The sequence below is a fragment of the Lathyrus oleraceus genome, chromosome 4 (genome assembly GCF_024323335.1).
Source record: "Lathyrus oleraceus cultivar Zhongwan6 chromosome 4, CAAS_Psat_ZW6_1.0, whole genome shotgun sequence".
In the NCBI taxonomy this organism is placed as follows: Eukaryota; Viridiplantae; Streptophyta; class Magnoliopsida; order Fabales; family Fabaceae; genus Lathyrus; species Lathyrus oleraceus.
In genome coordinates this window covers 501,417,461-501,434,773 of record NC_066582.1, presented here as the reverse complement: position 1 = coordinate 501,434,773, position 17,313 = coordinate 501,417,461, and the positions used below count along the sequence as shown (strand labels likewise).

At 36.3% G+C, this 17,313-nt stretch overlaps 1 protein-coding gene across 2 annotated transcripts; it reads left to right on the top strand.

Annotated features, from left to right (window-relative positions):
• The first annotated feature begins 890 nt into the window (after window positions 1–890).
• Window positions 891–7,879, top strand: LOC127076883 (presequence protease 1, chloroplastic/mitochondrial). Of its 2 annotated transcripts, none has more exons than XM_051018678.1 (17): window positions 891–1,213; window positions 1,288–1,480; window positions 1,569–1,947; window positions 2,287–2,370; window positions 2,663–2,753; window positions 3,336–3,853; window positions 3,941–4,105; window positions 4,205–4,423; window positions 4,509–4,636; window positions 5,076–5,265; window positions 5,388–5,471; window positions 5,572–5,669; window positions 5,920–6,187; window positions 6,609–6,771; window positions 6,861–7,041; window positions 7,171–7,242; window positions 7,560–7,879. In XM_051018678.1, the coding sequence occupies exons 1-17, from the start codon at window positions 991–993 to the stop codon at window positions 7,699–7,701; spliced, it is 3,198 nt and encodes a 1,065-aa protein (XP_050874635.1). In that variant the 5' UTR covers window positions 891–990; the 3' UTR covers window positions 7,702–7,879. The 2 variants fall into 2 exon arrangements, with proteins under 2 accessions (XP_050874635.1, XP_050874636.1); XM_051018679.1 differs by having other exon boundaries at window positions 896–1,213; window positions 1,321–1,480.
• Window positions 7,880–17,313: the final 9,434 nt, after the last annotated feature.

Below are 17,313 nucleotides of genomic sequence, written 5' to 3'. Positions count from 1 at the left end.
ACCTGCGTCGATGTAGTAGTATGTTTTACCATTTACATTTATAATGAAATGAAAAATATCTATTGAAGTAAATATCTCTTAATGAAATAAGGGTAAAACAATCTTAACATTTAATATTAAGACCACCATATGTTTTGGTGTACGAATGGGTAAGAAGAAAACATCCATGTGTAAATTTGATTAAGGTTTCCCCACTGATGAAAGTGAGGACTGAAGATTTTACTGTGGTATAAAAAGCCCTAAAATGTGTTTCAAGTAAAGTGTCAGACATGAAAAAACATGTTCCGACAATTACGATACTTTCATACAATTTGTATTAGACACTTTTGATGTTATAGTACCCGAGATTGTAAACCTTTTATCGAAAATTCAAAGACTTGTAGGATAAATAATCCTCAAATGTGCTTCAAGTAAAGTTGGCAAACATGAAAGAATCTCTTCCAATAATGAATATACTTTCATACAATATATTTTTGACACTTTTGACTTGCTAGCACCCAAAACCATAGATTTTTTATTGAAAATTCAAAGACTCTTGGAATAAAGGATCATAAAATGCGTTTCAAGTAAAATTGTCAAATATGGAGACACATATTCACACAATTAACATACTTTCCTACAATTTATATTTGACACTTTTGACATCCTAGCACTCGAGATTGTAAAAGTTTTATCGAACATTAAAAAAAACTAAAACGATTGTTTTATCCTTTTTTTTTTTTAAAGTAGTGGGGAATTTTTTTTGTTATATTAATCTATAATCTTTATATATTTAATTTAGATATGTAGATTAAGGATGGAGGGAGTATTAGTAATGAAAAAAAAATGGTATTATGTTGAAGGTGTGTTAATTAATAACTTGTGGGTTTGAATAAATGGAAATTATTATTGTAGCTGTGATGGATACACGAGGGAGCGAATTGAATATATAGTAGTAGAGAGATAATAGGAAGAGGGAAAAAGAGAGAGAGACAGAGAGAGTAGGTTTCAATGGAAAGGGCGGCACTTGTACGCTCTCTATCCCTCACAAGCAGCAGATACTTATCTCGCTTCTCCGTTCTGTTCCCTTTCACTCCATCTAGGTTTTCTCCTCCTCCACCTCCTTTCCTCCGCCGCCACTCAACTTCCACCAGATTGCGTCTTACCTCCTCTTACTTCCCTAACCGCAATCGGAACCATTTCTCCACCAGAGCATCCCTTGTTTCTTCTCCAGGTTCACTCTCTATTCATTTCCATCTTAATTCATCATCCTCATCATCATTTTAACGCTTTATTTATTCATTCTAGATATTACTGATGGCCAAGTAGTGGACTATGAAGTTGCCCGAGGACTGGGGTTTGAGAAAATATCAGACGAATTCATTCCAGAATGCAAATCCAAAGCCGTGCTGTTCAGGCACGTCAAGACAGGGGCTCAAGTCATGTCTGTTTCCAACCAAGATGAGAATAAAGTCTTTGGCATTGTTTTCAGAACTCCTCCGTTAGTATTTTTCATTTATCTTTAACTTTATCTATCTATCTATCTTCACAAACACAATTCACTCATTCTTTTTTATCTACTACTACAGCAACGATTCCACTGGTATCCCTCACATTTTAGAGCACAGTGTATTGTGTGGATCCAGAAAATATCCTCTCAAAGAACCATTTGTTGAATTGTTGAAAGGAAGCTTGCACACTTTCCTCAATGCATTCACATATCCTGATAGGACATGTTACCCCGTTGCCTCCACTAATAACAAGGATTTTTATAATCTTGTTGATGTCTATCTCGATGCTGTTTTCTTTCCTAACTGTGTTGACGACGTTCAGACTTTTCAACAGGAGGGTTGGCACTATGAGCTCAATCATCCTTCTGAAGACATCACTTATAAAGGTGTTGTCTTTAATGAGATGAAAGGTGTCTACTCTCAACCAGATAACATACTTGGACGAGCTTCTCAACAGGCTAGTTTTTACATTCTACCACCTTCAATTTGGTCCTTCAACTTATTCGTTGCTCATACTTTAAGCATTCATTTCATTTTTGGTGTCCGTCCCTATAATAGTGTCTGAAAATACAGTCATACGAATATTTCATTCCTTGCTGTAGGATTTGTATTTAAATTTGTCTTTGTATTTGTTATTGCAATTTCTAAGCTCCCCACCAGATCATTCACCAAATTCATGTTAAATATACAATAATATTCTGTCAATTTCAATTTTATATTTCAAGTACCAATTGTCGCATTTTTTGTTACTTAAGCCGTGTGCATTAATTATTTATTATATGTTACTTTGATTCAGGCTCTTTTCCCAGATAACACATATGGTGTTGACAGCGGAGGTGACCCTCAAGTTATTCCAAGATTGACATTTGAGGAATTTAAGGTTTGCTTTAAGAATAAAGTAGGAAAAATATTATTGTGATATATAGAGATAACTAATTTGAACAACGAGTCAATTACTTCTGTTTGGTTGTTGGTTGTTGGTTGTTTTTGTCCACTAACACTGATTTATGAAGTATGATGGGTAAAATGGCACATCTTGGTAGGAACCTGTACTTTGTGACCTTTTTACTTCCATATATTCTTACTGTAGAAGATCTCAATACTTAATTCAAGCTATTTCAAAGACTTAGTTGCTTTATTTATGAATTTTTCATTTTAAACTTCATTTACAGGAATTTCACCGCAAGTATTACCATCCCAGCAATTCACGGATATGGTTTTATGGAGATGATGATCCAAATGAACGCCTCCGCATCCTAAGTGGTAATGAGAACTGGTTTAACTTGCTCTTTAAATGTTGAGGCTGAGAGTTGGGGAGAGTCATTTGTAATGCTCTTGTAGATCCAAGCCAAACTCCCAATAAAAATGAATTACTTAAGCATGGGGCCTGACTTGCTGTACAAGCCCATTGAATGACAATGATCAGGATATTGTTGGATTACCCTGTACATACTTTTTAACCAACAGCAAGTTGGGTCTTCATAGTTATATGCCAAGCCTACTAACTCCCTCACATATTCCTTGTCAAATATAAGTAACAAAAGTAACCTATGGATAAGTTTAAATTCCCCGTTGGAAGACCGTGAATTCTCCTACAGCTTCCTTTTATTTTCTTGGATTTATTTCCCTTTGGACTTATATGTTCACTTCTTATATTTCTCTGTCATACTTGATTTGTTCACTGTTATGTTTACTGATTGATAACTGAGAATATTATTGGCATCATGGCACAGTTGCTCTGTTTTCTGTTTATGTTCAATATTTCAGATCAGTTATGAAAGATGAGTTTAGAGTTCTTACCGGTAGCATATAGCCGCTAACTTAAGTGTCTTATCTGTTATCCAGAGTATTTAGACTTGTTTGATGCAAGTTCAGCCCCAAACGAATCGAAGATTGAACAACAGAAACTGTTTTCAAAGCCAGTCCGGATTGTTGAGACTTATCCTGCTGGGGAGGAGAGTGATTTGAAGAAGCAAATGGTCTGCCTTAACTGGTTGCTCTCCGATAAGCCCTTAGATTTGGAAACTGAGCTAGCTCTTGGGTTTCTGAATCATCTTCTACTGGGCACTCCTGCTTCACCACTGAGAAAATCTTTGCTAGAAAGTGGGCTGGGTGATGCCATTGTTGGTGGTGGGTTAGAAGATGAACTACTGCAGCCTCAATTTAGCATTGGAATGAAGGGTGTGTCAGAAGATAATATTCATAAGGTAGAAGAACTGATCGTGAGTTCACTTAAAAAGTTGGCTGAAGATGGTTTTGATACAGATGCCATTGAGGCTTCTATGAATACAATTGAGTTTTCTCTCAGAGAGAACAACACTGGGTCATTTCCCCGTGGCTTGTCCCTCATGCTCCAGTCCATTGTAAGATAAGCTTAAGTTTTTCTGTGTGTGGAAAATATGCATCCTTTGTTGACTGAGATTTATAATTGTTTTGTTTTGCATATTTAGGGTAAGTGGATTTATGATATGAATCCCCTTGAGCCACTGAAGTATGAGAAACCTCTCCAAGACCTGAAAACTAAAATAGCAAAGGAGGGTTCTAAGTCTGTTTTTTCTCCACTAATAGAGAAATTCATCTTGAACAACCCTCATAAAGTTACTGTGCAAATGCAGGTACTTATTTACTAATATTAGCCTTGAAAGCCCATGTTTATGTGAGAAGCCATTTTGCTCACAATATGTTATTAATTGATGGAATTTTTTCCTTGTCAGCCTGACCCTGAAAAAGCTGCCCGTGATGAAGCGGCGGAAAAAAAGATATTGCAGGAAGTTAAAGCTAGTATGACAACAGAAGATCTGGCAGAGTTGACTCGTGCTACTCACGAGCTTAAGCTTAAGCAGGAGACCCCTGACCCACCAGAAGCTTTGAAAACTGTTCCCAGTCTTACTCTTCAAGATATTCCTAAAGAACCCATTCATATTCCCACTGAGGTTACCATTGCTTTCCCTTGGGTGAGAGTTGTGTGTTTTTGAAATAGCCTGTAGAGACTCACAACGACTTGCATGTTAAATGTAGGTTGGGGATATCAATGGAGTAAAAGTTTTGCAGCATGATCTCTTTACCAACGATGTCCTTTACACTGAAATAGTATTCGACATGAGTTCATTGAAGCAAGAGCTTCTTCCTTTGGTGCCACTGTTTTGGTAATCATGCAACCTCTTAAGAATGTTTTACATTTTGTTTCCGTCCATCTACTGTTCCTAATATTGCACACTTAGTGTATTTTTCGAATAGCAATTGGTAGTTATATTGTTATTGACCTTCCTTCCTCTGGAGTTTTATTATTTTTATTTAACTTCAATTCTGAAGATGCTTGCTCTTCTTAGGTTCCGAGCTATTGTGATTCTATAAAACAAAACATTAGATTCTGTTATACACTCCTATCCAAATTTTTTACTGGATTGTTTTGGTTCTCAGCATGTTACTCAGTATTACTGATAGCAATAAATCTATTTATTTTCCTTTGATGCTTTTATTCTTCTATTCCTCATTCTGTGTATATTAGAAGCAGCTTTTTGATAGATACATGACAAATCTAGTATTTACATGCTCTCTACCTCTTCCTATGTTATTTTTTGACAGCCAATCATTGCTGGAGATGGGCACTAAGGACTTGACATTTGTCCAGCTAAACCAATTAATTGGGAGAAAAACTGGAGGAATATCAGTTTACCCATTCACATCATCAGTGCGGGGCAAGGAAGATCCATGTAGTCACATGATTGTTCGAGGAAAAGCCATGGGTGGACGAGTTGAAGACCTTTATGACTTGGTATACTTTTTTGTCCAAACTTCAAACATTTCCTGTTTCAAGTTCAGCATTTGATGCTCTGCATTATTAGCCTAAAATTTTCATCATGTTAATCATAATTTCATTCTGCTACTGAACTCCAGATTAATTCTGTTATTCAAGACGTCCAATTTACAGATCAACAGCGTTTCAAACAATTTGTTTCCCAGAGTAGAGCAAGAATGGAGGTAATTATCAAAATGTTTTACGTGAATGACAAAAGTGATAGACGGTCATTGTGCAGAACCTCCATACTTATTATCTATTTTGTGCATTGTCTTTTGTCAGAACCGGCTTAGAGGCAGTGGTCATGGAATTGCAGCTGCACGGATGGATGCAAAACTAAATGCAGCAGGCTGGATGTCGGAAAAGATGGGTGGTCTCAGGTTGGAATATTATGATAATCTAATGATTTACTGTGAGAAAACCTTTATATTCACTTCTGTCATCCATTCTTGTCATATTAAATGCTTCTAACACTAGTCAACTTATTTTGACACTTAGGTATGACATTATCTGTGCAAGGCTTTAGAAATTTACGGTTTCCTGTTTAATCTAATCTTTATGTTCAAAACTGAAATAGAAGTGTAATTCCTGTTGTATGCATTGATTGTATTTCTGTTATATACTTTCTAGCTACCTTGAGTTCCTTCAAACTCTTGAAAAGAGAGTGGATCAAGATTGGGCTGATATCTCATCTTCTCTTGAGGAAATTCGCAAAACTGTATTTTCTAAGCAAGGTTGCCTGATAAATATCACTGCTGATGGGAAAAACCTTGCGAATACGGACAAATTTGTGAGCAAGTTTGTTGATATGCTCCCTACTAGCTCTCCCATTGCTACAACAAATATTTGGAATGTTAGACTTCCGTTGACAAATGAAGCTATTGTGATTCCTACTCAGGTAAGATTGCTTTAGTTGTCATCCTTTATATACATAGTTTTAAATTAAATATCCATATTGGCCCCCAGAAAAAAATTCAGAGACCTATTTAGTCTCTGGAAAATGAAAAATGATTATTTGGTGTGGAAGAATGTCAAATGCAGGTTAAATTAGTTCTTTTAGGGAACATGTTAGCACCTATTACTATTAGATACTAATTTGACCCAGATTTGACACTAATAATGATAAAATTGGTATTTCATTTCTCAGAAACTTAATAGGTGTCTGTATTTTGTCGGAGATCAGTTTGGGGGTTCACCCACAATTTAATTTTTGATATGCACATTGCACAAGTAGTGTAGTTATCTTTAAGCCTATGTTTTATTTTATTTTGTTGCATTTAATATTTGTTTCTATCAATTAATCATGTTTCTTTCTACAGGTAAATTATGTCGGAAAAGCAACCAATGTTTATGAGGCTGGTTATAAGCTTCATGGGAGTGCATATGTTATTTCCAAATACATTAGCAATACATGGCTGTGGGATCGTGTACGGGTTAGTGGTGGGGCTTATGGAGGTTTTTGTGATTTTGATACACATTCAGGTAACTTGTATTATATTTAGGTGTAATTAAAAGTTATTGGGTAGTATGCTTGGTATCTTGCATTTTTACCTTTTTGTTTGTTTTTCTAGGTGTGTTCTCCTTTTTGTCTTATCGCGATCCCAACTTGCTGAAGACACTCGAGGTATATGATGGAACTGGTGACTTCTTAAGAGAACTGGAAATAGATAATGATACTCTTACAAAATCCATAATTGGGACCATTGGGGATGTAGACTCCTATCAACTTCCTGATGCCAAAGGTTATAGTAGGTATGAATGATCATATAATTGATAGTTGATACTTTTTTGGTTAAACTATTAATTATTCCTTCTAAATTTGCAATTGTTGCTGCTTTTTTATTATAGTTGCAAATTATGATTGCTTTTCATTTCATGCAGTCTGTTGCGGTATTTACTGGGTATCACAGAGGAAGAAAGGCAAAGGAGACGTGAAGAGATATTATCTACGAGGTAAAGATTCTGATCCATGTATGATAAATGACCTTTTGATCTCATTGCTATCAATAAATCAAAATAATGCAGTCTGCTTATGTGTGAAGATTGTATAATTTTACATTTAGTTCTCTACTGCTCCTAGAGACTAATCTTCTAGAATCTGATAGTTTTAGAAGTCTTGATATATTTTGCATTTCCCATGGATGCAGCTGCCATTCACCTATGGCAGAAAGAGCAGTGAATCAAAGGAGTATGAATATTTGTGTATATTTGGTGCTGAGACATGTGCTTTGTAGTGTTCTTATTCTGTTTTTATTTTTTTATTCCCTCAGTTTGGAAAACTTCAAAGAATTCATTGGTGCAATGGAAGCAGTTAAGGATAAAGGGGTTGTGGTTGCAGTGGCATCTCCCGATGACGTAGAAGCGGCAAACAAGGAGCTTTCCAACTTCTTTCAAATAAATAAAGCCCTTTAGATTTAGGATTTACTATGCAAGGATTTTAACTGTACTCTTTTCTTAATATAATTTTCGATTATTTTGTTCACAGTTTTTTTTACAGATGTAGATTGCAAACTAGTTTATTAGCTAGAAAGTTTCTTGTATAACACTTATTGAATATACGTAATATATACAAAAAGAATTCAATATAAAATTGATGGCTTCTATAGTTTTGACCACCATCGTTGAAAACCGTTTGATTGTAGGATTTAAGATGCAATTTGGTAGATATTAGTTTTTTCACCCTTGGGAGTTATTAGTCTCAAATGCCTCTACAGATGCATCTTTTTCCAACACAATACAACTTAATTATTGATAAACTTTTATCCGGTTTAAATTTGGTTTGGAGATGCATCTTCATATGAATGAAATGTTGATTTGAAGATGCATCTTTGGAATATGCTCGGTTAATTCAAAACAATAGTAGACAGAACATTATATAAATTTAACATTACACATCATTATAAAGGGGTAGTTCATGACGTTGCAACATTCTTATAATATCTTCGGTTGATCTTTGAATCATCATTGCATCCATTTTAATCGGGCATTTTATTGAGTAATGATAAAATGTACTACACATAACCTTTAAATTATCACCCGTCTTCAATTCAAGTATGGTGAACCGTATCTTCTCTTAGTTGTCAATCAAGTGTGAATTGTATTCGAGTTTGACAACTCTCCGATTTTCTAGATACCGCAAAAGAGTATCCAATTTAGATTTCAGATCGACGAGAAGCATTTCATCGGAGATCCTAAACTGAAGTGGGGGATTTGTGCCATTGAAATACAAAATACTCCTAAGTTGTAGAAGAGATTCGACATAAAATTCTTCTGTGGAAGGATTTATTATATAATTCCATGCATCCATTATCTTTTCCACAACAAACACCAGGTTTAACAATTTTACCATATTCACCCTTGACTTGTTTCGTGCCAACTGCATGTTTTACTCGATTTCTTACATGTGGTTATGTGATGCTTACAAAGTAATGCAAACGATGTAGGAAACACAGTTACAACCGAATTCAACAATGCGGTGTCACGACCGGTGATTATGACTTGTAATATGTTTTCTTGGTCCTTCAGCATATTATTAAATATTTCCAAAGCCCATGTAACATTGTCTTTTTTTTCGGATTCAAAAATGCAAAATTGATTGAATAAGTCATTTCCGTAGAAGTAACACCGATAATTTCTAAGAGTGGAAGTCTATAATTGTTTGTTTTGTATGTTGAGTCAATTATGAGCACATAGGAAAAGATAATGAACAACTTCACGGAGTCGGAATGACTCCAAAATAATCTCGAACAGTGACTTTATCCTCTCATACTCTATACCTCGAAACGTAGTCTTCATCTTCCAAAAGGTTTAACAGTTGTTGCATCTCAGATCTTGGTCCTTTTACTACATTGTTGTCTCGAGCACGCACGTTGTATATTTGTTTGATATTTGCAATATTTAGATGTCTTTTTCGTTTCAAAGATGCGAGTATGTTTTTCGGAGCTGCCATGTTTAAAGACATGCCCGAAACAAGTTACATCTCCTCCGAAACAAGGAGATATACAATGAGATGACCGATTAGCTTGTTAGTAAAGACATAATTATGAAAGAGACAACTGCATTTAAGTATTCCAATTATATCCTCCAACGTTTCTCTAATATGCCTATATAAAGTATACTTGAAGATTGAAATCTGTTGCTAATTCATTACGCTCATAACTACGCTATTACACACACTCTTGCTGAAATCATATTATTTATGTGTATATTTTTGTAAACACACAAGAGTTTTTACTCATTACTGTGTGAAAAGTATTCATTGTATTAACTCGTGTTAATTTGCTTTCTTAGAAGCATTCTTCATAAACACAAATTGTAAATCTCAAATCTGTTTGGATGGTTTCCTTGAGTGAATAAGTTTTAGTCAGATAAACTCAAGAAGACAATGACAGTTTATCTTTGTGGTGTATGTAATCCGGTTTTGATTATAGTGGATTAAGTCCTTCTTTAGAAGGCAAAATCACTTTGGTAGGGTGGACTGGAGGTAGCTTCGTTAACAGCGAACCAGTATAAAAATAACTTTGTTATTTTTCTTGTTCGTGTTTTTGCATGATTGAGTTGGTTTTAAAAAAACTTTTATTTTTAGAAACCCAATTCAAACCCCTATTTCTTATGTTTCTTGCCACCTTCAATTGACATAAGAGCTCTGAGTTTGATCTTGATAAGATTATCAAACACTTAATAGTATCAGATAAAGATCCAGTGTGAACAATGTCTGCTCCTCCACCACCAGTTACTCAAACAAATGATAGAGATTATTACAATGCTAAACCTCATGTTTTTGATGGAGATAGATTTGACTATTGGAAGGATAGAATAAAAAGCTTCTTTCTAGGCCACGATATTGATCTATAAGATATAGTAGTTGATGGCTACATACATCCAGTAGATGCAAGTGGCAATAAAGCGGAAAGAAGAGTGATGTCTGATTAACAAAAGAAAGACTACAAGAATCATCACAAAGTAAGGATCATCTTGTTAAATTCCATTTCATACACTGAGTATGAAAAAATCACCAACAGAGATACTTCAAAATCTATATTTGATTATCTGAGGACCAGTAATGGTACGGTTGAGGACTAGTAATGGTACGGTGCAACCACATAACATGTTTGAGTTTGTGAAACTTGTTTACATGCAACAAACTCTTGTGAAACATGCTTTCATGCAACATGCATATGCTGAGACTAGAATTATGAAACCTGCTCTCGTGCAACCCCTATATCTCGAAACTTCTTTATATGTGCAACCACCTGCAAGGATTCCATTTGTTCAACAACATGTGCAATTTGATATTGTGTCATCTAAAAACATACACCACAAGAACTACAATGTTTCAAGTTGTGCAACCTGCTTCAGTGCAACCGGCTCTTACGCAACCCCCATATGTTGAATCCAGTGTTATTACAGTGCAATCAAATAACATGTTTCAGCATGTGCCACCTACCTGCGAAACCCGCTCTTACCCAACCTCATATGACGAGCCTGGTGCTAATATTGTGTAACCAGAGACCATGTTTCAATATGTGCAACCTACTCCCCCGCAACCCCCATATGTCAAGCCTAGTGTTGATAAGGTGCAACCAGATAACGTGTTTCAGTCTGTGTAGCCTGCTTCTGCGTAGCCCCTATATGTTGAGCCTAGTGTTGATACGATCCAACCTGATAATGTGTTTTAGTCTATGAAACACGCTTTTATGCAACCCCTGCGTGTGAAGCCTAGTGCTAGTACGGTGCAACCAGATAACATGTCATTCTATATAGCATGCTCATGCGAAAGTGCTGATACGCTGCAATCAGATAATATGTTTCAGTTTGTGCATCCTGCTCCGATGCAACCCCATATAATGAGCATAGTGATGATACAAAAATGTGTTTCAGTCTATACTGTCTGCTCCTGTGCAACCTTATATGCTGAGTTTAGTGCTAATACAATACAACCAGATAATGTGTTTCTGTCTGTGCAGTCAGTGTTGGGTTTACGGTTAGCTAAAGAATAGGTCTAAATAAGCTAGTTTCTAGGAGTTGATATATTCCAGTTTGTTATAATTTATTTTCCTTATTTTTCTCTATTGCAGTTGCATTCAAATTGTAAGGCTTTATAAAACCCAGCGTAGTCTTTTGAATAAAGTATCAAACATTCTAGCTTCCATTTTCTATTTTGTTTCCTTTATCTGGTATCAGAGCTCGAAAGGGTCTGATAAGAGTAATTTACAAATTGAGTGTTTGAGAGGAAAAACACTGAGAGGAAGTAACGAAAGTCTGCAATAGTGTTTGAGAGGAAAAACACAGAAGAAAGGAATTATGGCAGCAGAAACTCTCTCAATACCATGCGTTCCGAAGTTCGACGGTGACTATGATCACTGGAGGTTACTTATGGAGAATCTCCTCCTTTCTAAGGAGTACTGGAGCGTCATCGAACCTGGGCTCGAAGAGTTGAAGAAGACCGAAAAGCCATAAGCGCGAAGGCACTCGACGAAGCAAAACTGAAAGATCTCAAAGCAAAGAACTATCTTTTCCAGTCCATAGACAAGAGAGTCAAGCGCGCACAACTGCAACGGCTTCGGAGAACATTCAAAACCCTTGAAATGAAATTGGGAGAAGGTGTGTCTGAGTACTTCGCAAGACTCATGTCTACTGCCAACGACATGAGGAACTGCGGAGAAGACATGAACGATGTCAAAATTGTCGAAAAAATACTTCGGAGTCTCACAGACAACTTCAACTTTGTGGTATGTTCCATCGAAGAGTCCAAGGACATTGATGATCTCACAGTAGATGAATTGCAAGCATCTTTGCTTGTACATGAACAAAAGGTGATTGAGAAAAGAAGCGAAGAGCAAGTTCTACAGGTGGAGAACGAGCAAAGAAATGTACAAGGAAGAGGTAGAGGCATATATCAGAGAGGAAACAACAACTTCAGAGGCGGCAACTTCAGAGGCGGCAACTTCCGAGGCGGCAACTTCAGAGGTCGGGGAAGAGGTAGGTCTTTCGTCAACAGGTCAGCCATCAATTGCTTTCGATGTGGAAAGCAAGGGCATTATCAATTTGAATGTTCAAATCTGGAAAAAGGAGTCAATTATACCGAGTTCGACGAGGAAGAAGAACTCCTCCTAATGGCGCACACAGAAGTCAGTAAAGCTGAAGGAAAAGGTATTTGGTTTCTCGACTCCAGGTGTTCAAACCATATGACAGGAGACAAAACTTGGTTTGTTGAGTTCGACGAAAGCTTCAAGCATTCTGTCAGATTGGGTAACAGCACAAGGATGGCGGTTCAAGGAAAAGGCAGCGTCAGGTTTGAAGTACAAGGAATCACACAAACGGTATCTGACGTCTATTATGTCCCAAACCTCAGCAACAACTTGTTGAGCATAGGAGAGCTACAAGAAAAACGTTTACTGATTATAATTAAAGAGGGTACTTGCAGAATCTATCATCATCAAAGAGGTTTGATAGTAGACACTCCAATGACTATGAATCGTATGTTCATGGTCTATGCAAAGATGAAACCACTGCCTGGTAGTTGTTTGAAGATGGAGGAAGAAGACTTGGAGAATCTCTGGCACAAGAGATATGGACATTTAAATAACAAGTCCATCCAAATAATGCAGCAAAAACAAATGGTAAAAGGGTTACCAAAGTTGAAAGAAGCAGCCAAAGTTTGCAAGGTATGCAATGTGGGAAAACAGCAGCGGGGGAAATTTCCAAAGAAAAGTGGTTGGAGGGCATCGGAGAAATTGGAATTAATTCATGGAGATCTATGTGGACCAATCACTCCAACCTCTCACAGTGGTAAGAGGTATTTGTTAGTGTTTGTAGACGATTTCTCTCGAAAAACTTGAATCTATTTTCTCTCCAATAAAGCAGAATCCTTTGAGGCATTTAAAACCTTCAAAAGTTTTGTTGAAAAGGAAGCAAAAACATCCATTTGCGGACTAAGAACTGACAGGGGAGGAGAATTTACATCAAATAAATTCAACCAGTTCTGCAAGGATTATGGTATAAGGCGGCAGTTGACAGCAGCATACACTCCACAGCAAAACGGAGTGGCAGAAAGAAGGAATCGAACCATCATGAACATGGTGCGCTGTTTGTTGACTGAGAAGGAGATGCCGAGATCACTATGGCCAGATGCAGCGAGATGGACAGCCCACGTCTTGAATCGAAGTCTTACAAAGGCGGTAAAAGACATGGTACCAGAAGAAAGGTGGACAGGAATAAAGCCGAAGGTTGACTACTTCAGAGTATTCGGTTCCATTGCACATGTACATGTCCCTGAACAGAAAAGAGTTAAACTTGACGATCGAAGTCACAAGTGCATCTTGCTTGGAGTCAGTGACGAATCTAAAGCTTATCGGTTGTATGATCCGATAACAAAAATAATAATTATTAGCAGGGATGTCATATTCGAAGAAGGTAGTAAATGGGATTGGAACTTGAGCGCAACAGAGTTAAAGCAAAATGCTCTTGCATGGGGAGATGACGAAGCTGTAACAGAAGAATTTGAAGCGGAATATACTGATAGTGATGTTGAAGAAAGTGAATACGACAGGACAAAGGAGCTCCCAGAAGCTGGACAGTCATCACCAGAAGAACAAACAAGAAGGGAGAGAAGAAAGCCTAGTTGGATGAATAACTATGAAAGCGGCGAAGGCTTGTCTGAAGAAGAGGAACTAGAACAAAACTTAGCCTTTTATATCTCTCATGATGATCCAGTAAGCTTTGATGAAGCTGTGAAGGAAGAAAAATGGCAGGAGGCCATGAAGCTGGAAATTCAAGCTATTGAGAGAAATCAGACTTGGGAGCTTGTGTCACTGCCACATCAAGCAAAGAAAATTGGGGTTAAGTGGGTATACAAAACAAAATTAAATGAAGAAGGCAAGGTGGATAAATGCAAAGCTAGACTCGTCGCCAAAGGGTATTCGCAAACAGCGGGAGTAGACTATAATGAAGTGTATGCGCCAGTGGCTCGTTGGGATACCATCAGAATTCTCTTGGCAGTAGCAGCTCAGCATGGTTGGTGCGTTTACCAGCTTGACGTTAAAAGTGCTTTTCTGTACGGCGAATTAAAAGAGGAGGTATACATCGATCAACCGGAAGGGTTCATCAAAAGGGGTGAGGAAGATAAGGTGTATCGGCTGAAGAAGGCTCTCTATGGCTTAAAGCAAGCCCCGAGAGCTTGGTTTAGCAGAATTGAGAGTCACTTTAAGAAGGAAGGGTTTCAAAAAAGCAACTATGATCACACCTTGTTCTTGAAGAAAAATAGAAACAAACTATTGGTGGTAAGTCTTTACGTTGACGATTTAATATATACAGGAAATGATGAGCATATGTGCATAGAGTTCAAGTTGTCAATGCAGAAGGAGTTCGAGATGACCGACTTGGGAAAAATGAAGTTTTTTCTTGGAGTTGAAATCAATCAGCGTAAGGACGGGATTCATTTGTGCCAAAAGAAGTATGCTAAGGAAGTCTTGCAAAGGTTCCATATGTGGAGTTGTAATGCTGTCAAGAATCCAATAGTTCCTGGTACTGTTTTGTCAAGGGAAGGCAGCAGCAAAGATGTTGATGCAATGCTGTACAAACAACTGGTAGGATGCTTAATGTATCTAACGGTAACACGTCCGGATTTGATGTTTGTGGTATGCTTAATCTCTCGTTATATGGCTGAACCTAAAGAAGAACACATGATGATTGCTAAAAGGGTACTAAGGTACTTGAAAGGAACACTGGAGCTGGGAATTTTTTACAAGAGAAGCACGGATGCGAATCTGTTGGGATACACAGACAGCGACTATGCACGAGATGTGGACGATAGAAAAAGTACTTCGGGCTACGTCTTTCTACTAAGTGGTGCAGCAATTTGTTGGAGTTCAAGAAAACAAGGGATTGTGACTCTCTCATCTACAGAGGCTGAGTATGTAGCTGCCACTGCCTGTGCATGTCATTGCGTCTGGCTGAAAGGAATTTTGAAAGAGTTAAGCGTCAAAGACTGTAATTGCATTCACATAATGTGTGATAACAGTTCAGCAATTAAACTATCCAAGAATCCCGTTATGCATCGAAGGACAAAACACATTGATGTTAGATATCATTATCTACGTAATTTATCAAATGAAGGAACTGTGAAGTTAGCATTTTGTGGAACTGATGATCAAGTGGCAGACATAATGACTAAACCTATTAAGTTGGATCAGTTTGTGAAACTTAGAGGTTTGCTTGGTGTTCGACGACCTGAGGAGTAAACTGATGCTAGTTAAGCATGTGTCAGTTTAAGGGGAGGAATTTGTTGGGTTTACGGTTAGCTAAAGAATAGGTCTAAATAAGCTAGTTTCTAGGAGTTGATATATTCCAGTTTGTTATAATTTATTTTCCTTATTTTTTTCTATTGCAGTTGCATTCAAATTGTAAGGCTTTATAAAAGCCAGCGTAGTCTTTTGAATAAAGTATCAAACATTCTAGCTTCCATTTTCTATTTTGTTTCCTTTATCCCCCGCAACCCCCATACGTTGAGCCTAGTGTTGATATAGTGCAACCACATAATGTGTTTCAGTTTGTGTAGCATATTCCTGCGCAACTCTAGTATATTAAGCCTAGTGCGGATACGGTGCAACTAGATAACATGTTTTATTCTGCGCATCCTGCTCCCACGTAATCCCCATATGTTGATCCTAGTATTGATACGTTTCAGCCGCGTAACGTGTTTCATTGTATACAACCTGCTCCCTCGCAACCCCATATATTGAGCCTAGCGCGGATACAATGTAACCCAATAATGAGTTGATCCCCAATGTCTATAAAAATATATATATATATATATATATATATATATATATATATATATATATATATATATATATATATATATATATATATATATATATATAATGTAACCCTCGAAATTTATGTCTATCATTGTATAAAATGCCTTAGCAAAACCAAGATTGTATTTAAAAGGATAAACGGTATAAGAAATTTACATATATATATATATATATATATATATATATATATATATATATATATATATATATATATATATATATATATATATATATATATATATATATATATATATATATATATATATATATATATATATATATATATATATATATGATAGAAATTTTTATTTTTTTAAGAAGAATCTAGTTAAGCGTTTTTATAAGAACCTTAAACAGGTTTCAAACAATTAAAATTTAGATTAACAGATTCGGGATTTTGACTAAGTCCATGTACATGTATATTTTCACAAAAAAAATCTAGAAAAATTGACTTATCATGATAATAATTGTTTGAGGACAATCATCGGGAGTTTAATAAGTTGTATTTTTATCATTTTTAATAGTTTAATTCAATCAATTTTATCAAATATTTTTGTTCCATTTTACATTCTTTTCCTTATTGTCTTTTGTGTTTGATGAGTTGTTAAGATTTTAAGTCATGATCAAGTGAAAAGTAACTAAGTCGGAATGATGCAGGAAGATACCACAAAGGTTGAGCAAGGAAGCATAGAAATTGGTGCTAAGCATGGCCATTACGGTCAACCCGTGATGTGCATTACGGCCATACTCGTCCCAAGTCTTCAAAAGTGAAAAAGCCAAGTTTTCATCCAAAAACTGAGAATTACGACCCGCCAGAAATGAGCATTATGGTTGTAATTCTCCTAGATGTTTTCTAAATAATAATAACTGTTGCATATGGCATAGACCATTACGGTCGGCCTGTAATGGGCATTACGATAGTAATGGCTACATCGACCTTTAGGTTTTCTGCATTTTGCTATTTTATTCTTGATTTTTCCTCTTTCAAGTCAGTTACATTTTAGATTTCACGCAATTTACATATTCTAAATTTCTATATAGTTTAAGTTTACATTTTTCCATAATTTAAATTTTTGCAAAAATCTCCATTGGAGCACTATTCTTTAGGTTCTATTTTAATTGTTTTTTATATTTATCTGTGTTATTTTCATTATATGTGTTACTTTCATTATATATCTACGTTTATGCTCATGATTACAACCAT